The 21717-nt window shown below is 49.3% G+C and overlaps 1 protein-coding gene across 2 annotated transcripts in view; it reads right to left on the reverse strand.

Moving 5' to 3' along the window:
* Nucleotides 1-1097: 1097 nt before the first annotated feature.
* The window catches only part of P2ry6 (pyrimidinergic receptor P2Y6), a 73300-nt gene continuing 52680 nt past the window's right edge, over nucleotides 1098-21717 (reverse strand). For both annotated transcript variants that reach the window (XM_017803065.2, XM_008852725.2), the window contains exons 2-3: nucleotides 3149-3237; nucleotides 1098-2493 (exon numbers count right to left, since the gene is read on the reverse strand). In XM_017803065.2, coding sequence (XP_017658554.1) covers nucleotides 1473-2493; nucleotides 3149-3195 — 1068 coding nt within the window. In that variant the 5' untranslated portion in view covers nucleotides 3196-3237 and the 3' untranslated portion in view covers nucleotides 1098-1472. The remainder of the gene's footprint in view (nucleotides 2494-3148; nucleotides 3238-21717) is intronic.

Here is a 21717-nt window from a genome sequence, read left to right on the forward strand (position 1 = left end):
CTGACTCTACTCCTTTGACTCCTTGTCCTTAATTGCCAAGACGAAAAGTTTTTTTGTTCTAGAAGCTCCTTCACTGGGCCTGACTTTCCTTAGCATCCTCTTCTCCTCTTCACCTACTATCCCCATTCTTCCCTCAAGCCTCTGGTTCCCATTCTGTACTGTCCCATCATACCACCATCTTCAGAGAGCCCCCCCCCCGCACCTGCCTTTCACCTTCCTGACTCCTCCTCCTCACTCCTGGACAATTGACTTTCCCAGAACCCTACCTGGCCACTCTGCACGCTCCCTAAGCCTCAAGCCACATGGGGGCTGACCCTCCAGAGGTGGCACAGTATCTCTATGATGCCTCCTGGGTATCTCCAACATCTTAGTTCCCACCAGGCCCTAGCCTACAGCCTGGCTTCCGCCTAGGGGAAGGATAGAATCTGACTGAAAGAATTCATTTTGACTTTTGGTTATTTTTTAAAAAGACTGTAAAACTAGTAGCTTAAAAAAAAAGAAAACAAAACAAAACAGCAAAACCAACAAAAATACATTTACTTCTCTCTCTCATGCAAAGTCCAAACTGTAGTGATGGGTGAGCCAGGCTGCTTCCAGCTTCTTGCTCTGCCAGTCACAGAAGGAGCCTTGCTTCATGTCCATGATCATGCTCTAGCTGTCCCCTCCACCTTGGGTTTGGGGGAGGACTTTCTTTGTTCTTTTGTTTTTGCAGAGCTGGGGGACTGAACCAGGGCCTTGCACATTCTAGGCATGCACTACAGAGCTAAATCCTCAGCCCTTGATTTTTCTTTTCTTTTTTAAAAAGAAACTTTTTATATGTGTATGAGTGTCTTGCCTGAATGTATATAAGTGTACCAATGTGTACAATGCCCACAGAGCTCAGAAGAGGGTGTCAGATTCCCTGGAGCTGGAGTTACAGATGGTTGTTAGCTTCCATGTGGATGCTGGAAACTGAACCCAGACTCTCTGCAAGAGCAGCCAGTGCCCTCAATTATTGAGCCATTGTCTCTCTCTCTCTCTCTCTCTCTCTCTCTCTCTCTCTCTCTCTCTCTGTAGCCCCAGCTGACCTGGAACTTGCTATGTAAACCAGACTGGCTTCGGTCTCACAGAGATCTGCCTGCCTCTGTCTGCTGAGTGCTGGGATTAAATGTGTGCTCCACTACAGCTGGTCCCAAGCCCTTGAATTTTCTGAGATTTTTCTGAGACAGGGTTTTACCACCAGGTTGGCTTGGAATTTAGCCATCCTCCTGCTTCAACATCCTGAGTGTTGGGATTACAGGTGTGAACTCTCCTTCTCCAAAACCCGGTTGTCCTAACTTCATGGCTGACTGGGAACTTCTGGAGACCCAGGCCCAGGCCTGTTGGGCGGACTTTTGCATCTCTTTGTGGTTGAAGGAGGGCTTTCTGGCTCCCTGGCCTCAATGGCAAACAGACCACTGCCTGTTGGCTGTCCCAGGCCTTGCCCTGTGGCTTCAGTGCTTCTGCCGCTGCCACTTGGCTGTGAGTTTCTGTAGGAGCTCATGGGGTTGCCTGCGGAACTTCTGCTGGGTGAAGTAGAAGAGGATGGGGTCCAGGACGCTGTTGGCGCTGGCAAAAGGCCGCGTGCCTTTGTAGGCAGCAGCAAAGGCCTCCAGCACCGGGCAGGAGACACCCGGTGTGGAGCGCACGGCCAAGTAGGCTGTCTTGGTGATGTGGAAAGGCAGGAAGCTGATGGCAAAGACAGCTGCCACCACCACCGCCATGCGGGCCGCCTTGCTGCGCCGCTCCTGGGCCACCCGTCCTGACGGGCCATCCTGGCGGCATAGGCGCTGGGCCATGCGACAGTAGCATGCCAGCAAGGCTGTGAAGGGCAACAGGAAGCCGATGACAGTGAGGGCCATGCCATAGGGCAGGTAGCGAGTGGCCAGGATGGGTGGGCTCAGATCGTAGCAGACAGTGCGGTTCCGTTGGATGCCGGTGGCAGCAAAGACCGCTGTGGGCAAGCACTGAGCTGTCACAGCCAGCCACACAGCTCCACACACCACCCAGGCAGCCCGGCGGCCCCCACGCTTGTGCCAGGGGGCCAGGGGATGGCAGATGCCCAGATAGCGCTGGAAACTGATGCAGGTGAGGAACAGGATACTGCCGTGTAGGTTGGCATAGAAGAGGAAGCGAACCAGACGGCAGGTGAGGTCTCCGAAAGGCCAATGGTCCCCTTGGGCATAGTTGTAGATGAGTAGGGGTAGGGAGCAAGCATACAGCAGGTCGGCCAGGGCCAGGTTCAGGGTGTACACTGCAGACCGAGTCAGGGCCCGGCGGGATGCACAGATCTGGGTGATGACACAGATGTTCAGTGGCAGACCAGCCACCAATACCACTGAATACACAGGGGGTAGCAGCAGCCGCTTGAAATCCTCCCGGTAGACACAGGTGGTGGGTGGCATGGCAAGGGCCTGGATGGTGTCATTGCCCCTCTCCATGGCTGCCCAACTTGCCTTCCTATACTTGAAGAATCTGGGGAAGCAATACACACCCTTTCAGTGACATGCTCACTGACCCCTCCCCTCCCACTGGCCCTGTGCCTCTCTGTGCTTTGATCTCCCTATCTGAACAAGTAGGGCCCCAACTTTATCATCTCTTATACCCTCCAGCCCCATAGAGGTCCATACAACCTTCACTTCAAGGAAACCTGGAATCCAATAAAGCTCAAACATTAGAGAAATCAAATTGACTTTCTCTAGTCTTCATTTCCTATCAGCCATCCTAGTGAGCATCTGTCCTTCACAATCCTGGTCAAATGCCTCCTCTGTGAGAGTCATGGATGGGCTTGGTTTTGAATCACAGCACCACTCCTTACTACCTGTATGATCTTGGGGCTAGTGATTTACCTTCTGACTTTTGCCATCTGAGGAATGAGGGAATGTTGTACCCACCATCCCTCAGGAATGTCATGAGGTTAGAAGCATTAAAGTATTCTACACAAGGTTTTTCCCTGAGCTCCCTGAGGTGTGGCGATTGTGATAAGGGTGTATCTGTCTGCCTCGTGCATATGGAAGACTTCTGAGAGGAAGTACCAGGTTTGGTGTTCCTCTGTACCTTTGAGGTAGGTAGGGTTCAACACAGAGAGGGCCCTGGTGACTCTTAGTTAACCCATGGGAACTGCACGCACCGAGAGTTCACTGAGGGCACCTCTGACGTCCTCAGCCTGAATCCCATCTTCCAAAGCCATGGCTCTTCTTTTAGTTACAGCCTTGTTATCTGTAAAGCAGAAGAGAGACTACTCATGAAGACCTCTTTTGAATTGACATTAAGAAACCAGCGTGGTGGCACACATCTTTAATCCCAGCTCTCAGGAGGCAGAGGTAGGCGGATCTCTGAGACTGAGGCCATCCTGGTCTACATAGAGAGTTTGAGGCCAGCTGGGGCTACAGGGAGACGCCGTTTCAAACAACAACAAAGCAAACAATGAAAACAACTGACATTAAGAGCCAAGTGTGCCACCATGCCCCCTCGTGGCCACAGTGAAGCTGCTTTCTCAAAGGCAAACCAGTGCAGGAAACAAGCTGGCAGCCTTACAGAGATGAAAACCAGACCCCAGACATGGTTCTGGGCAGGGAGGAAAGCCAATACCAGTGACTTAGAAACAGAGTGAGAACCAGAACCCGTTGTCCACAGACCTTGGATGTAGAGGTTACAAGGGGGTTTCAGAACTAGGCAGAGCTGGATGCCAGTGGTGGCTCCCCTGCTGCCACACTGTGTGACTCTGGTCTTGACACCTTCTCAGGACCTGTTTTCTCAACAGTGTATGCATGCAGCTAGCATTCAGTAAGTGCTCAATAAATGTCATTCCCTATATCTTGCCCCATCTCCTATCAGCCCAGACTCATGACAGAAGATCTACCAACAAAATATCTGGTGGGGCCTCCGGGGTGTCTGAATCCTGGCTCTTCTGAATACACCCAAGTGATGGTATTTCCACATTACTGATGTCTAGAGGGAACCTACAGCTTAAGTTCAGTGAACCTGTGAAACAGCCTCGTGGCAACAAGTCTAGCCCTTACTTTTCTGTGTTCTGTTTGGCAAAAATCCAGAGAAAAATCCAGAGAGAACGGAAGTCCAGCAAACACTCAAAGAATAGTAGAGTTTGGACTGGACTTTGGTTCTGATGCCTGAGTTTGAATCCCAGTCTTGTTATGCATGAACTGCGTAGCTTTGGGCACATTTCTGAACATTAATGCCTCAGTTTCCCCATCTATAAAAGGGAATAATATGCTATTTGGCCCATAATGTTGTGGTGAGGATCGGCACCTGGCATAGGGCCAAGAGTTAGCTTGCTCCCTTCCTTCCTTCCTTCCTTCCTTCCTCCTTCCTTCCTTCCTGTTTATTTTGGGGTGAGTAGTGCTGGTGGATAAACTCATGTTAGGTAAGCACTGTACTACTGAGCTATATCCCCAACCCTTTAAAAAAAAATTATTGTGTGTGAGCACATTTGATGCCACAGTATCCTGTGGAGGACTCTGTAGAGTCAGTTCTCTCCTTCCACCTCTAGGTGGGTTCTGAGGACTGAACTTAAGCTGTCAGGATTGAGCAAGTGCCTCTACCTGCTGAGATCCCTGTCTTTGAAACAGGGTCTCACTAAATTGCCTAGGCTGACCTTAAACTTACTCAGTAGCCCAGGCAGGCCTTGATTTTATGATCCTCCTGCCTCAACCTTCCAAGTAGCTCAGATTAAAGGCATTTGTCACCAGGCCTGACTGTGTTAACTGTTCTTTTTTTTTGTCTTTTTGAGACAGGGTCTCCCTGTAGCCCCAGCTGGCCTGGAACTTGCTATGTAGACCAGGCTGGCCTCGAACTCACAGAGCTCTGCCTGCCTCTGCCTCCCAAGTGCTGGGATTAAAGGCGTGTGCCACCACACCCAGCTATGTAATTCTTTTTTAAAACTAATTATTTTAATTTTATGCACATGACTGTATTGCCTGTATGTATATAAGTGCACCTGTGTCGTGCAATGCCCGCAGAGATCAGAAGACATTGTTGGATCCCCTGAAACTGGAGTTATGGACAATTGTTAGCTATGGATAGTGGGTACTGGGATTTGAACCTGGGTCCTCTGCAAGAGCAGCCAGTGCTTTTAACCTCTGAACCATCTCCCCAGCCTTTGTGTTAACTGTTCTTAATGTAAATGGACATACCAAACAAAGTTATGGTGTTTTAATATGTTGTATTAGAGCCAAGTATGTTCTTTCTAACTTCAAATTTGATATTAACAAATCGTTTTACCCAAATTCTGGCAAAATAGTAGTGTTTGGATTCTCTGGTTTGCACCTCACCTCCCAAATTGCCTCTTGTTATTGAAGGGTCATCTGGACCTTCAGCTCATGAGTTAGGAGTTCTGTGGACAGGGGAAATGCGTGAGTAGGATGGTGGAAGATGCATGATAGTCCCCAGAGTGTGGCTGGGAAGTCAAAGTCAGGACAGCCAGGAGGAGGCTTATTTATTTAGAATCACATTCATTCATAAGAACGATTCTTTTGTGTATCCATTCTCTTACTTTAAAAAAATTTTTTTTTAATTTCATGTGTATGAGTGTATTGCCTGCATGTGTGCAAGTGCACCCATGTCATGCAATGCCCAAGGAGGCCAGAAGAGGGCACTGGATCCCCTGGAACTGGAGTTATGGACAGTTGTTAGCTGCCATGTGGGTGCTGGGAATCAAACCCGGATCCTGTGCAAGAATAGACAGTGCCTTTACCACTGAGCCATCTCTCCAGCCCCATCCATTCCTAGTTTCAGCTGCCAGGAGTTAACTGACCATCTGTTAGACAGGAAATAAATAGGGCCTAGCACATAAGCCTACAGATGCTGATGTCTGTACAGCAATGGTATGCTAGACTGAGGAGACCAGAAGGGGCCACAGGATGGAGAGGGCCTTCCCAAGCAGGCCAGCAAGATGGCTTAGCCTGGCAACAGTAACTGCCACCAAGCATGATGACCTAGGTTCAATCTCTGGGACCTATCCACATGGTAAAAGGAAAGAATCAATTCCAGAAAGTTGTCCTCTGACCTCTATAGGTGTGCTATGGTACCCCCTCTCTTAAACACAAAATAAATAAATGGAAAAAAGGGGTGGCTTGGAGAGATGGCTAAGGGCTTAAGACTGCTTACTGCTCTTGCAGAGGACAGCATTTGGTTCCCATGGAGGCTCACAACCACCTGTAATTCCAGTTCCAGGGGGGTCCAGTGCCCTCTTCTGGCTTCTACAGGTTCCTGCACACACATGGTACACATATACTCACACAGGCTCATACATGTACATATGAAATAAATAAATATTAAAAAAAAAACCCAGGGGCTGGAGAGATGGCTCAGTGGTTAAGAACACTGGCTGGTCTTGCAGAGGACCTGGGTTCAGGGTTCCCAGCACCCACATGATGACTAACAACCATCATAACTCAATTTTCAGGGGATCTGACATCCTCTAAAAGTTTGCATGCACATGGTGCACTTACATACATCCAGGAAAAATATTCATACACCTAAAATTAAAAAATTTAAGGGCTAGAGAGATGGCTCAGTAATTAAGACCACTGGCTGTTCTTGCAGAAGACCCAGGTTCGAATCCTAGTACCCACATGGTAGCTAACAACCATTTGTAACTCCAGTTCCAGGGGATTTGATGCCCTCTTCTGGCCTCCTTGGGCTTTGCACAACACAGATGCACTTACTTGTAGGCAAAATACTCAGACACAAAATTTTTAAAAAATTAATTAAAAATCACCAAAAAGACTTTCCAAGTGAATCATGGTCCTGGTGGCTGAGAAGGGTTTCCATGGGTGGAGCATGGAAGAAGGACAATCCAAGTGGGGACAGTGTGGGGAAAGCAGGGTCTTCCAGAAGACTAGCATGGGTGGAAGGGTGTTGTGTCCCTAACCTTCCTTTGGGAAACCTGTAATTCTCTGACCCTACTCTAGAGAGAGCTCTCTGCCACAGGTAGGTGGAGACTGCAGTGGCTTCTTCTCAGGCTCCCCCACCCCAGGACCCATCTGTTCCCTTTTGGAAGAGACAAGGGCTACAGGAGGGGACCCTTGAATAGACCTCAGGGCTGGACCAGAAAAGACAGTCTTCTACAGGCCATCTATTCTGTCTCTGAGAACCAAGGAAGACTTGAAGTTCTTTGGGGATGGCGGGAGGGAGGGCTCCCTTGGCCCCTTACCAATGGGTGGCAGCTGATGTTGGCTATCACATCTGCCACTGGCTCTTGGATTTTAAGCCCTAGGTTAGCTCAAACCCAAGCTTCTCTCTGGACTCCAGCTATGGTACCTGCAGTGGCAACCATCTGAGAGGTTCCTTTGCTCTTACGGAAACACTTGAGCCCCTCTCCTGGTGTTCAAGGTCCCTGCCCTGTCTGAAGGACTCCAAATCCCCTCCATACTCCCCTCATTCTTACCCTTCCTCACTCATCACACTGTTCCTAACACAGAGACGATTGTACATCCACTGGCAACCAGAGACCCAGCATCCTCTCTAGCCTGCCCACCTTTGCTGGTCCTTTCACAGACACCACTATCAGTTCATCTGTTAGTCAGAACTTAAGCATCCCCCAAGCTCCTGATCCTGTCTTGCTTCCTCCTTGTTTGAGTCCACAGCAGCAACCCTCCTCCTTTAGGTCACCCAGCCTGCCAAAGTCATCACTCTTTGTGTCCAGTCACCTCTGCCCCACTCTGCACCGACCCGTGACCTCAAGGTACAGACTCACATGTGCATCCTGTTACTGTGGTGGGTTGGTGGCACCAAGTATGTTAGGGCAAAGGACACTTAGACCGCGGCTGCCCACACTCCTGCCTTCAGTAAGGCTTCGGCGCCTCTGGCTACGCCTTTAGATAGCTTCCCCCGTTTCCCGGTTGGGCTGGCACTGACAGAAATAGCCCCTGTGGGAGTTGTCACCTCCCCCACCCCACCCCACTATACCTTGGCCCTGCCTGATGGAAACAGCCTGGAGAACTAGGAGACAAAGAAAAAGCATCCTTCCCAGAAACCCCTCCCCAGCAGTGGGAGGAGGGGGGAAAAGGGATAGAAGGAGATATAGGGGATGACCAGAGGCTGCCCATCAAAAGTCAGGCCTACAGACTGAGCAGGAATTGTTCCTTCTATACAGCCCTCTCTCAGTCTTCTTATCTGTTAAATGGGCAGGTAGGTGATTGGAGCTCCCTGTCCTTCCTTTAACTGTAACACCAGAGGTCCTGGGAGTCCATTTTCTCTTCCTCTCTCCATTCATTCGATAGGTCATCTGCTTGCCTGTTCATACCTTTCTCCAGGTGACAATCCACTTAGGTACTTGCTTACCTAGCCACCGTCTCACACTTTTCTTCTCAGTTTTCCTCTTCTCCACAAACATTTATTGAGCACCTGATAAATATCATCAGTTTCTCCCACATTCCCTGTCCCTTCTACATGCAGACCTATGTACATGAGGCTGAGTGTGGTGGTGGGCAAAGACATGGTGCCCTGACAATCCACCTGGATGAGATTCTTCCAGCCTGGGCCAACCCCTCCTCAGTCCCTTCACAACACAAACCAGGCCTTAGAGCTGTTGGGGCACCAGAGGATGAGAAATCCTCTATTATTGGGAGGCCAACTTTGGAGGTTGCATTCAAGTGGGGTGACCTGGAGGAGGTGGGCTTTGGTGTGGAGCCACTGAGGCAAGTGGATGGGGGCAGTGCAGGGAATGAACATGGAGCTGGGAGGTGGAAGCCAGGCCTCTATCCTGCCTCTGCTCCACTTGCATCCTCCTCTGGACAAGTCTGTGCCTCTGAGATGCTGTGTGGAATGTCACACTAGCCATCAGCACATTGAAAGGATGAAGGGCCACAGAGAGTTAGGACTCCTCTTACCCTGTCACATGCTGAAGAGGCTTCTAGAATGTAGAGGACATCGGGGCACTGAGCTTACCTCAAGTCATTCCACCACCACCCTTTTCTTGAAACAGGTCTTACTATGTATCCTGACTGGCCTGGAACTCACTATATAGATGAGGCTGGCCTTTAACTCACAGAGACCTGCCTGCCTCTGCTTCCAGAGTGTTGGAATTAAAGGTGTGCTCTACCACACCCAGCTTGCCCTAAGTCCATTTTACAGGCAAGAGGATGGAGGGAGCCAAAACTTTGAACCAAACTGAGGTAATTCGGGTTTGAATTGCAGATAAGCAATCAAGCAGCCATGTAACAACTGGGCACCTACTGTTTATTTGGGACTGTGCCAGGAGACTCAGGAAGGCAAGGTGACACAGCCTTCTGCCCTTGCTGTGTCTTCTGGACTGCCTCCCATGACCACCAATGTTAGTCCTAGGGTTTAGAAAACTCCGAAAGCCTTGTGGGGGTATTGGCTCCAGGACAAGGTTTCTACTAGACATCTAAATGATGGTAGTAGTTCCTCCAGGGATCAGAATCTTCCCTGCAATGAGAGCCTGCGGCCATAAGATGGCACCAGTGGACAATGTACCACTACAGGCTTCAGAAAGGGCTCTGGTCTGGGTAAGACAAGGCTGGAGCCCAGGCAGCAAGGGCCTCCCCTTAGGCTGGCACTGAGCAACCCTAGGACAGATCCTTACCCCATTTTTCTGCCCCTCCTCTGCCTTGGGGGATGGTTTCTTTTTTGAGACAGGGTCTCTCTGTAGTTCCAGCTGGCCTGGAACTAGCTATGTAGACCAGGCTGGCCTTGAACTCACAGAGATTTGCCTGCCTCTGCCTCCAGAGTGCTGGGATCACAGGCATGCAACACCACGCCCGGCTTCTGCCTTTTTCTTACTTACCTTCCTGATAAGCTGAGCCCTGCTGTCAGATCCTCACCCTGTCAACGTGGTTTCTCGGGGCCATAGGGTGCCACACCAGGAGTGTCACCTTGACACCAGGCACCTCTTGCCTACCTCTACTCCAGGTTCACAGGTATACCACACTACATCCTTTTGCCCCACAGAGGGACAGCCTCTGCCAACTTCCTTTTCTCAGTTCAGGCAACCAGTATTAGTCAGTTCTGCAGCATAAGCAGCTGAGTGTAGATATAAGGAAGAGCTGGCTCAAAGCTGCTTAGATCCTGGGGTTTTAGGATGCCCTTTACGTGATCCTTCATGTCCAGAGGGATGTGGAAGCCTGTCGGCCAGTGGCAGAAGCTGGAAGCCTGAGTCATCACCTAGCAACAAGACCAGAAAGCAGCCAGCTGCTGGGCCTGGGAAGAGGCTTCCCAACCTTGGACTGCCTGTTTGCTGGAAAACCAAGCTGGGAAACCCTCTTGCTGTGTCCTTTGTCCATAAACTTAGCAGCAAAGGTACAGGATGGCAGGGGTCAAGACTTGGCCTCCTTCCTCTGAGGAGTCAAGCAGGCTGGGATCTACCAACACGCTGTGTGGCCTAGGACCAGCTATCTACTCTCTCTGAGTCTGAGAAAGTTACCGTAGTTATGTTCCCTGCCTTACAGGGTCTTGTCCTTACAGAGCCATTATGTCCTCTGTTCTAGGCATCACCAGCTCTGATCCTGTGTGGCATCCAGCCTGGGTACCCTCAAGCCCACCTCAGGCCAGCTTGAGGCCAAGCTTCTGCTGCAAGTCCCTGGTTCCCAGAGGACAGTGGGCAGGGGCAGAATCCCCACCTGGAGAATTTGGTTCCACCTGTGATATCAGGCTAAACTGGCAAAGCTGGCAAGAAGGTACAGGGAGGGCGGGACCTGCTTTCCCTTCTCCCTTTCCACTTCTCCTTCTCCCCTCCTGCTCATCAGGGACCAAGTGGAACTGAAACCTCCACTGAATGTGAGGAAGAAGAAGAAGCTGAAGCCTGGGGTTTGGAGGCCACTTCCCTTGCTTCCTTAGGTGGGAGGTCTGGGGCCTGCTTCCCTAGCCCTCCTGCTCGAGCCACAGTGCCTCCACCAAGTGCTTCCAATAAAGCCTGACCCTGGAGCTGGTGTGGGAGGTACTCTGTTCCATGCCTGGACCCCAGGCTCTTCCGTTTCTTCCTCTTATTATGGACCCCCACCATCTGGCCTTCCAGAAGGAGCCAGCTACAAGGGCTGCTGTTGGCTAGAGGCCACGATGACCTTGGACTCACCCATCCTCCTGATAACCAGGCTTCAGACCATGGTGGGAGGAAATGGCTCAGGCCCTAGCACATAGGCTTCCATGCAGGTGATTACAGTCCAGTTCCTCTAAAGCTTCCCGGCCTGCTCTCGGATCACAACCCACCCTCTTTGTTTTCTCTAGAGGATTGCTCCTTCCTTCACAGCCTTGGGGATATAGGAGGGTAACCTGCTCACATAAGAGTGGACTCCTCAGGCCCTGTGACCACCTACGGGGTTGTCAACTACCTTTATTGGGCACCTGGGAGTCCAGGCTGGAGTTTTGCTGGACAGCTGGGAAGGAGACCATTTTTCAGTTGTGTTTGCAAAGCTGGGAGGAAGTGAGGTTGGAGCTGCCAGCTGGCTAACTATGTGCCAGGCACTGTCCCAGGAACTGGAGATACCATCACTAGGGAGGAGATTGTCACAAGCCAAAAGGTGGCAGAGTGGAGAGATAGGACATGTAGGCCCTAGAAAACACGATGGAGCTCCTGGGTCCAGCTATGCCTGAACCTTGACCTTCCATTGCCTCAGTCCATTGGACCTGGGGTTCTATCACTTGGTATCATCAGAAGCCAGGCATGGTGGTATAAATCTAGAATCTCAGCACTTGGGAAGTAGAAGCAGAAATTTCAGGAGTTCAAGATCATCCTTGGCTATGTAGTAAGTTGGAGGTCAGCCTGAGTTACATGATACCCTGAGTAATAAGAAAAAGATGGGGCTGGAGAGATGGTTCAGTGGTTAAAACGTGTACTACTCTTGCAGAAAACCTGAGTTTGGCTCCCAGCAACCATATCAGGCAGCTCACAACCACCTGTAACTCCAGCTCCATCTGTAACTCTGTCCTCCATAGGCACTGTACTCACATGCATAAATCCATACACAGATTCACACATATACACATAATTAAAAATAAGAGAAAAATCTTGGGCTGGATGTGGTAGCATACACCTTTAATCTCAGCTCTCAGGAGGCAGAGATAGCCGGATCACTGTGAGATCGAGACTAGCCTGGTCTACATAGAAGGCACCAGGTCAGGTGCTACAGGGAGACCCTGTCTCAAAAACAAACAAAAGAAACTGAAAAAAAGATAAAATCTTAAGAATAAAAGACTAGGGGCTGGAGAGATGGCTCAGTGGTTAAGAACACCGGCTGCTCTTGTGGAGGTCCCAGGTTCGATTCCCAGCACCCAGATGGTGGCTAACAACCATCCATAATTCCAGTTCCACGGGATCAGATGCCTTTTTCTGACCTGCAAGGGCATTGTATGACACGGGTGCACTTGTACACATGCAGGCAATACACTTATACACATAAAATAAAAATAATAAATAAAATTTTTTAGAAAAAAGACTGTACATGCAGCTCAGCGGGTAGAGTGTTTGCCTAACATGCACAAAGCCATGGGTTTAATCCCCAGTACCGTATAACCCAGAAATGGTAGTGCAAGTCTGTAATCCCAGGATTGGGGAGATGGAGACAGGAAGATCAGAAATTTAAGGTCATCCTTGAGAGGTTGGAGAGATGGCTTAGTGGTTAAGAGTGCTTACTGCTCTTGCAGAGGACCCAAATTCAGTTCCCAGCATCTACATGGCAGTTCACATCTGTTCTTAACTCCAGTTCCAGGGGATCCAATGCCCTCTTCTGGTTTCCATGGGCATCAGGCATGTATATGGTACACATACATACAAGTAGGCAAAGCACTCTTACATATAAAGTAAAAATAAATAATTTTTTTTAAAGTAAGGACATCCTCTGCTAAAAAGTGAGTTCAAAGAGAGCCTGGGACATATGAGACTTTGTCTCAAAAAAAGAAAAAAAATCAGGGCTGGAGAGATGGCTCAGCAGTTAGGAACACTGACTGCTCTTGCAGAGGAACTGGGTTCGATTCCCAGCACCCACATGGCGGCTATGAACCATCCTTAACTCCAGTTCCAGCAGTGGTTAAGAGCACTGACTGCTCTTGCAGAGGACACGGGTTCGATTCCCAGCACTCACATGGTGGCTATGAACTGTCCTTAATTCAAGTTCCAGAGGAATCCAACGCCCTCTTCTGACCTCTGTGGCATTGCATGACACAGGTGCACTCACATACATGCAGGCAATACCCTTATACACATAAAATAAAATAAAAAATTTTTTTAAAAAGAAAAGAAATCAGCTGCACTGCCTATAGTTCTGATCACACCCAGGCCTCCCCTTCCTCTCTACAGCTTTGGCCCAGAATCCCACCATCTATGCCTGGGAGGCTAGAACTGGCCCCATGTTTAGAAAGCTGCCAACAGAGGGCAGGTGGAGACAGAGGGACTGCCAGGTGGAGACTGATTCCTATGGGGGCAGCCTGGAAGGTTCTCAGAGTAATACGTACTGTCATCTCAATAACTTTTAGGCAGGACAGTGGAAACTTGGGCCCCACTTGCTGTGAAGCCTGGGAACATCACATCACGTTCCTGAGCTTCCATCTTTCAGCTACTTCTTGTGAGCTTCTAGGCTGCTTAGCGGGAGCCATCACTGGGTTAAGGGTTATGTAGCCAGAATCTTATGTGGGATGGACCTATGGGTCCCAGTTCCCAGATGAGGAGTAAGGAAGCTGAGTTGGATGTATTGTTTTCCTAAAAGGCTCACGTGTTAAAGGCTTGGTCCCCAAATGGTAGTGCTATGGAGAGGTGACTGGATCATGAGGTCACTGATCTTAATGATTTAGCCCGTGCATGAGTTCACAGTTGGAGGAAGTGGGTCAATAGGGTGAGACTTTGAAGGGTGTATCTTCCCCTCTCCCCTCTTCTCCTCTCCCCTCTTCCCCCACCTCTTCCTTCTTTTTCTCTTTCCTCTCTTCCCTCCACCCCCCCATCCTTCCCTCCTCTTTCCCCCTCTCCTTTTTCTAGCTGCCACAAGGTGAGCAGCTTTGCTCTGGCATGTCCTTCCACCATGATGTTTCTGACTGCCTTCAAGTTCATAGCAACAAAGTCAAGATATGGAAACCTTTGAAATCATGAGCCAAAACAAACCCTTAAGTGACTTTCTCAGGGATTTTGTCACAGTGATGACTAACACGTGGGCTTAGAAAAGGCTTGAGACTTGTCCAAGATGACAGTGAGTCAGTGGCCAGCTGAGAGGAAGATGCAGATCTGAGTAATGATAGTCTGTGCTGGGAAGAGAGGTGACATTTCCCTTCAGGAAAACTGAAGCCACAGAGGTTAGGAACTTGCCAACACACACAATAAGCCCACCATGACACTGCCACCCAGGAACAGGATAAAGCAGTGGAGGTCAGAGCCAAGGCCCAAGGGTACAGACAAAACAGACAGATGCCCTCCCTCCCTCTTCTATCTTTGTTAGGAACTGGAGAAAAGATCTGCTTTGCCTTTAGGTCTCCACTTCTCAGGAAACTCAGGGAAATGTTAGATGAGTGAATCCAGTCGGTGAAGATGAGCCACAGGGCTCTGTCCTTGGTGCTACTAGGTTCAGTTAACAAAGTGTGTGTGTGTGTGTGTGTGTGTGTGTGTGTGTGTGTGTGTACATGTTTGTATGTGTGGATTTGTGTGTACATATGTGTGAACGTGTGTGTGGAGGTCAGAGGTTAATATGCCATTCTCAATTGCTCTTTTCTTGCCTTAGTTTTTGAGACAGAGTTTCTCACTAAACCTGGAGCTTACTTATTCAGCTAGATTGGCTGGCCAGGAAACCCTAAGGATTCTCTTGTCTCTGTCTTTTCAGTGCTGGGAGTACGTGGATGCTGGGGATCAAACTCAGGTCCTCATGCTTGCATAGCAAGCACTTTGCCATCAATTTTTGGGTAACAATTTTTTAATTATTTTTATTTTATGTGTATGAATTGCCTGCATGTATTGCCTGCATGCATGTATGTAAGTGCACCCGTGTCATGCATTGCCTGCAGAGGTCAGAAGAGGTTGTTGGATTCCCTGGAACTGGAGTTATGGATGGTTGTTAACTGTCATGTGGTTTCTGGCATCTGAACCCAGGTCTTCTGCAAGAGCAGCCAGTGCTCTTAACCACTGAGCTATCTTTCCATTCCCACATTTAATTTTTGTGTATGTATGTGTTCATTTACATGGGTTCCTGAGTGTTGTGCTACATATGTGGAAGTCAGGGAACAACTTGGTAGAGTCAGTTCTCTTCTTCCACCATGTGGGTACAGGGATCAAACTCAAGTTGTCAGGGTTGGTAGCAATTGTCTTTACCCACTGAGCCATTTCGCCAGTCCCTCAACTTTTTGAAAACAACCTGACTTGACTGATGACACATTTGTTAAAGGTTGGGGGGATGGCCACAGGATCAGCACTCTGAACCTTCTTGAGTCCCTAGCTCTGATCATGGAAAGAGCTCTCCACCTTCACTGTCTGTTTATTGCCCCTTTCACAGACAGACACTGAGGCTCAAAGGTAGTTGTTGATTCTGTCCATAATTTTCTTTTTCTTTTTTTTCTTTTTTTTGGTCTTTTAGCGACAGGGTCTCCCTGTAGTTCCAACTTGTCTGGAACTCACTACGTAGACCAGGCTGGACTTGAACTCACAGAGATCCACCTGCCTCTGCCTCCTGAGGGCTGGGATTAAAGGTTTGTGCCACCATGCTCGGCTCTGTCCAAAATTTTCATGTGTAAGGTCAGAGTGGAGGAAGCCTCAGAGGACCCCTTGCCTCCCACAGGTGGCAATTCCCTGCCTTGGTTCCTCCTCTGACCTAGGACCTCCTGGGGCCTGATCCTACCTGGCAGAGGCATGACATCTCACTGGCCCCCAGAACTGAAGGTCAGTAACAGAGCTCTTGGTTCTGGATGTGTCAGGCCATGTTGGCCTTAAGATACCTAACTCAGGGGCTAGAGAGATGGCTCAGTGGTTAAGAGCACTGACTGTTCTTACAGAGGACTGGGGTTCAGTTCCCAGCAACCACATTGTGGCTAACAACTGTCCGTAACTCCACTTCCAGGGGATCCAACACCCTCTTCTGACCTCAGCGGGCACTGCTCAACACAGGTGCACTTACATACATGCAGGCAGTATACTCATACACATAAAATAAAAATAATAAATATTTAAAAAATATATCTAACTCAGATCCCTATTTCTGTCTTAAGAGAAGAATGCCCCTTAATCCTCCCCAATGGCTTGTCTGGGCCTTGCTTGCACATATCTCTTGACAGGCAGCTTACTGCTCTCCCAAGTCACCTTGAGAAACCTCACTGGGAGATATGGTTACCACAGGCCCTGAAATATGTTCCTAGTCACTGGTTCTTCCCCAGCACAGCCTATCTCTGGGACCACAGGGCCTGGCTTCCCCGACACCCTGCAGAGACCATCCCAAAACTTCATACCCACCACATGGTTCCTGAACTCACATCCAGACCCAGGGAAACTTGGGCCATATAGCAAGTGTGAAGCCAGGACTGTGATGGCAAAACCTTAAGACAAACCCTTGCAGCCAAGTGAGGTGGTGCACACCTGGAATCCCAGCACTGGAGAGAATGAGATATTTGCTGCCTGGGGCCTAAGAGGCAGTGTGGTTTTCCAGTCAGCTGGACTCTCTTCCACCAAACAACCCTCACCCTCCAAGGTGAACCACCCAAGTAGGAGGAAGATGGTTTTGTAGGTCTCTGTGGGAGGGAGATTCAAAGGGACCAAAGTCAGAGTGCAGTTGGGAGGCCAGAGAGTGGCAGGTGGCTCCCATTGTGGGCATGTGTGGTATTATGAATAACACAGACCTCTCTTCCTTTAGGTGAATGATACCTTTGCTGGAGGCCTTCCTCTGCTCTCCTTGCTAAAACTGCAGTCTCCCACTCAATGTGGGATTTCTCTGCTGTTGTATTTTTCTCCTTACCTCCTTAAAAAAATATATTGTTGCCAGGCATGGTAGTGCCTGCCTTTAATCTCAGCACTTGGGAGGCTGAGGCAGGCTAATCTCTGTGAGTTCGAGTTTAGCCTGGTCTACATAGCAAGTTCCAGGCCAGTTGGGGCAACAGGGAGACCCTGTCTCAAAAAGACCAAAAAAAAAAATATTATTGTTATATTTGTCTGTAAGTGTGTGTGTGTGTGTGTGTGTGTGTGTGTGTGTGTGTGTGTGCCATAATGCATCTATGGAGGTCAGAGAACAACGTGCTGAAGTTGGTTCTTTCCTTGCATCATGTGGATCCTGGAGATTAAACTCAGGCCTTTGGGCTTGCTGGCAAGCTTCTTTACCCACTGAGCCAGCTCACCAGTGTTTTTTGTTTGTTTTTGTTGATTTTGAGACAGAATCGCAGGTATTCCAGACTGGCCTCAACTCACAATGTAGCTGAGGATGACCTTGAACTTATGGTTATTGTTTTTTGAGACAGGGTCTCCTCTCCATGTAGCCCCAGCTGGCCTAGAACTTGCTATGTAGACCAGGCTGGCCATGATCTCACAGAAATCCACCTGCCTCTGCTTTCCAAGAGTGCTGGGATCAAAGGCAGGTGCTACCTGCCCAGGAACCTTGAACTTCTGATCCTCCTGCCTCTGCTTCCAAGTACTAGGATTACAGGTATGCTCTACCATATCTGGTTTGTGCCATTGGAGGATGAATCCAGGGATGCCTGCACGCTAGGCAAACACTCTAGCAATTGAGCTACATCTGCAACCCCATTTTATTTGTATTTCTGAGACAATCTCCTTCGTAGCCCAGGCTCATCTGGAACTCATGCTGATCCTCCTGTCTCAGCCTCTTGAGTGCTTGGATTTCCAGGTATGCGTTGTCATGTCTGGCTGCATTTACCATCTATGAACAACTACACAATGTATTTGTTGCCTTGGCCTCTCCCTCCACCAGGATATAATTTCCTTGTTTGCTGCTGCATTTTCGGTTCTAGAGCAGTCCCTGGCATACAGTAAGTGCCCAATAAGTATTTGTGGGATGAATAAATTTCCAGGAGTGGCTTGAGAATATGTGCACAGAATAGGGAAGAAACCTCATAGGGGACATAGGGGACTTGGCTTGAGCTATTTGAGCGGCGAGCTACCCTTTGTACATACAGGGTGTATTTTTGGAGGGTTGGAAGCAGCAGAGTTGAAACATGGGGACCACCCCCAGGACGGTCTATCTGGCTGTGTAAGAGATTCCGGATGTGAACAGTCCCAGCAGAGAGGGGGAAGAGGCCAGTTGTAGGGCTGCCTGTCTGCCTCAGTTTCCTGCCCTGTCCTCTTATCTCCCCTGAGCCTCTTTCCTCTCCCCATTTGCATCTCTTCTAAACACCCAAACTGGCTTCTGTCTGCTTTTGCCAAGTACCCCAGCTTCCAGCCTGCACATAACCTGCCCTTTTATGTGGGAATTCTGACCCAGCCTCCCGGGCCTGGCAGCACCCTGGCCTCTCTACCTGACCTGCATTCCCATCCCTGGACCCAGTTATTCCCGAGCACGGCACCATCAGACTGGTCTATCCTCACCATCCTGCTGAACATGGATGGTTGGAGGATGTGACCCTAGTGCACCAGAAGCCTTGAGGAAGGCTGATGGCTCTCCTTGCTGGCTCTCTAACCTTTTGCCTAGCCTAGGGTGGCCTCCCTCCCCTCTCTCCTAAGCCTATTTGATCTCTCTTCTCAGTCCTATGTCCTCAGCCCCAGCAGCCCTCCACTTCCAGCTTCAGGCCCAGCTTCAACTTCCTGCGGCCTCTGAACCATCTGTTCCTTTCTCTCCTCAGCCCCACAGTCCTGCAGGCCAGCTGCCTTCTCACACCCTAGCTCCCCCATGCTAGTTCCTTCCCCTCATCAACTCTCCCCTCTCAGCAAAACCTCTTCCTTGACCCCCATGTGCCTCTCCAGCTGCACCTCTTCCTCCCTCACAGTCAGATTTGTGGGCAAGCCCTCCACTTCCTCCCTGAGCCCACTTCTCATACCCCTGCAGTCAAGCCCAGGGCACAGCACAGAAGAGAAGAGATTATAGAAGGAGAGGAGACCAAAGCGCTCACAAAGTAACCTGACAAACAGGTGGGGGTGGGGTGGGGTTGAGGGGATCGTGCTATTGCAAGTGACTGCACGGCACCACTTGAAGCTGATGCAGGGCCAGAGGAGGGGAGCTGTGACTTCTAAGAGAGTCTGGACCCCTGCTTGGAAGGTGTGGGAGGGGAATGGGATTTAGGGAGAGGCAGCAGTACCTCTGGAACTAGGTGACTTCTCACTACTCTCTGGGAAGGCCCTTGATCATCCTAGGGGGAGCCTTTCACCTCCCTGTCCCATTCCACTCTCACTGTTCTGGCCTGCCTCTCCTCTTCTGAGGAAGCAAGGTCTTGATTCCAGAAAGACTTGCTTCCCCTATTAGGCCCATGGAGTCCTTCCTCCTATCTGTCTCTGAAGAACACTCTTGAGAACTCATGGAGTCCTCTCCTCTCCACATCCATTTTTACAGGCGAGGAAACTGAAGCCAAGAGAGGAGAGACATATGGTCCTGGTACAGCATGGCCACCTGGGTGGCTCAGGGATCTTGAGGACACTCAGCTGAGGCTGGGTGGAGCTCCAGTGGTACCAATGTCTGGCCACTGTCTGGTGCCCAGTACCGATCCCAAGAGGTTCTTCCCTTCCATGGTAGGCTGTGTAAGGCCTGGCTGAGGAGAGCAAAAAAACGGAAGGAAACATGTGCCAATCTGCCCAGAGCACTATACATCTGGGTTGGTTTCTTCTTGGGCAGAGAAGTGAAGGGGCCTCACTTTACCTGTTGGAGCAGGATGCCCCATTAACACTGCTCAGCTATACTGTGCCCTGGTCCTGCTTCCCCAAGTCCTTCCAGGGTGAGAATGGATGGTCTGGCCTTGGAGCCTTCAGACTTGACCAAGCCCCTGAGTTTGTCTGCTCTTTGTTTGACCTGGACACTATGTAAGAGGTAGAAGAGTTGAGAAAGTCTATGGAATGACACTGGAAAGATGGTTACTATTTAAAATGATCCTTTACAGTTGGGATGCAGCTCAGTTAGTAAAGTGCTTAGCTAGCATTCATGGAGCCCTGGGTTTGATCCCCAGCATTACATAAACCCAGCATGGTGATATATACCTGTAATCCTAGCACTTAAGAGGTAGAGAAAAGGATGGGTGTGGTGGCACACATTTTTAATCTCAGCACTCAGGAGGCAGAGACAGGTGGATCTCTGAGTTCAAGTCTAGCCTGGTCTATATAGCAAGTTCCAGGCTAGCCAGGGCTACATAGTAAGACCCTGTCTCGAAAAATAAAAACAAGCCAGGCATGGTAGTGCATACCTTTAATCCCAGCACTCGGGAGGCAGAGGATTTCTGTGAGTTCAAGGCCAGCCTGGACTACACAGCAAGTTCAAGGCCAGCTGGGGTTACAGGGAGACCTTGCCTCAAGAAGACAAAAATAAAATGAAATAAAAACAAACAAACAGGAGGAAGCATGGAAATTTACGTCATGTTAATTAGTAGAGGTGATAAAAGTTACCATTGAAATCTACCCGATGACTTTACAGACATACACAAGCACCAAGGATCCAAGTGCAACCTATTATGATGAGCAGTAATCAGATACATACAGATTAGAGGTGCATGCACCAACATCTCAGTGTTAGTAGCAAAAACAATGAGTCTTTCTGCAAGGAACAATATATTCTAAAATAAAATGGAGGTCTTTTTTAAAGGTTAAAAACTCATTCAATTTTATGTCTTACAGGACTTAGACTGAGTCCAATATTATATAACTATATTAATTCAACTGTGAACCTAGAAACTTACAGCCACTTGTGAAAGAGATGTACTCTTGCTCTGGAGTGTGTTACTGAATATGTTAAAGCTGTAATGAAATGCTTCTTCTAATCATGTGGCTATTAAAAATTAAAAACAAACAAACAACAACAACAAAAAAAAGGTAGAGACAAGAGCACATGAGTTCAAAGTTGTCCTCGGCTACATAGTGAGTTTGAGACCAGCCTAGGCTACATGAGACCTTGTCTCAAAAAAAAACCAAAAAAAAAACCTTTCAATCCCGCCAGAGGGAAGTCAATGGGGGTGGAGCCTGTTCCTTGTCTTCTCCTTGGTGGGAGAACTGAGGCGTGGAGGCACTTCTCCACACCAGTCCCCAAGCTCTGCGTGAGTTCTCTGCTTTCATCTGTCAGCTCATCTCCTTGCCACAGAACATCAGACCTGGCTCAGCAAAAATCTGACCTCTTCACTTGCCTTCCTAAGCTCTCTCTCTAGCTTCCCAAGTCTAGTTCCAAGAACCCAGGCCCAGATGACTTCTCTTTTTATAGCACCCACCCTGTCCCTCCTAACTGCAACCTAACTGACTCTCAGTTCCTGGGGCCAGCTGTGCTCTCCTTTGTTCTCTGGCCAGTGCTGTTTTCGTCTCTGGCCTGCCCTCTCCTCACATTGGCAGTTGACAGACTCCCACTGAGAACTCAATGACAGTATAACCAGGTCCTGCCCTGCAGAACTCAGTGTAGACAGAGACGTTTTTGTTCTCACAATCCTAAGTGGACATCAGTGCCTGAGTCCCTCAGGAGCCGAGGCAGGAAGGGATGTTTCTGCAGGCAGGCAAGCCTCACCCAGGAGCAAGTGGCAAGGAACCAGCCAAGAATACATGGAGGCCCAGGGCATTTCAGACAGAGTGAACAGTGAGACAGAGGCTGAGTGAGGCCCTTGAAGGTAGTGAACAGAGCTGGAGCTGCCAGTATA

Source organism: Nannospalax galili, unplaced genomic scaffold (genome assembly GCF_000622305.1).
Source record: "Nannospalax galili isolate Female #2095 unplaced genomic scaffold, S.galili_v1.0 scaffold686, whole genome shotgun sequence".
NCBI lineage: Eukaryota > Metazoa > Chordata > Mammalia > Rodentia > Spalacidae > Nannospalax > Nannospalax galili.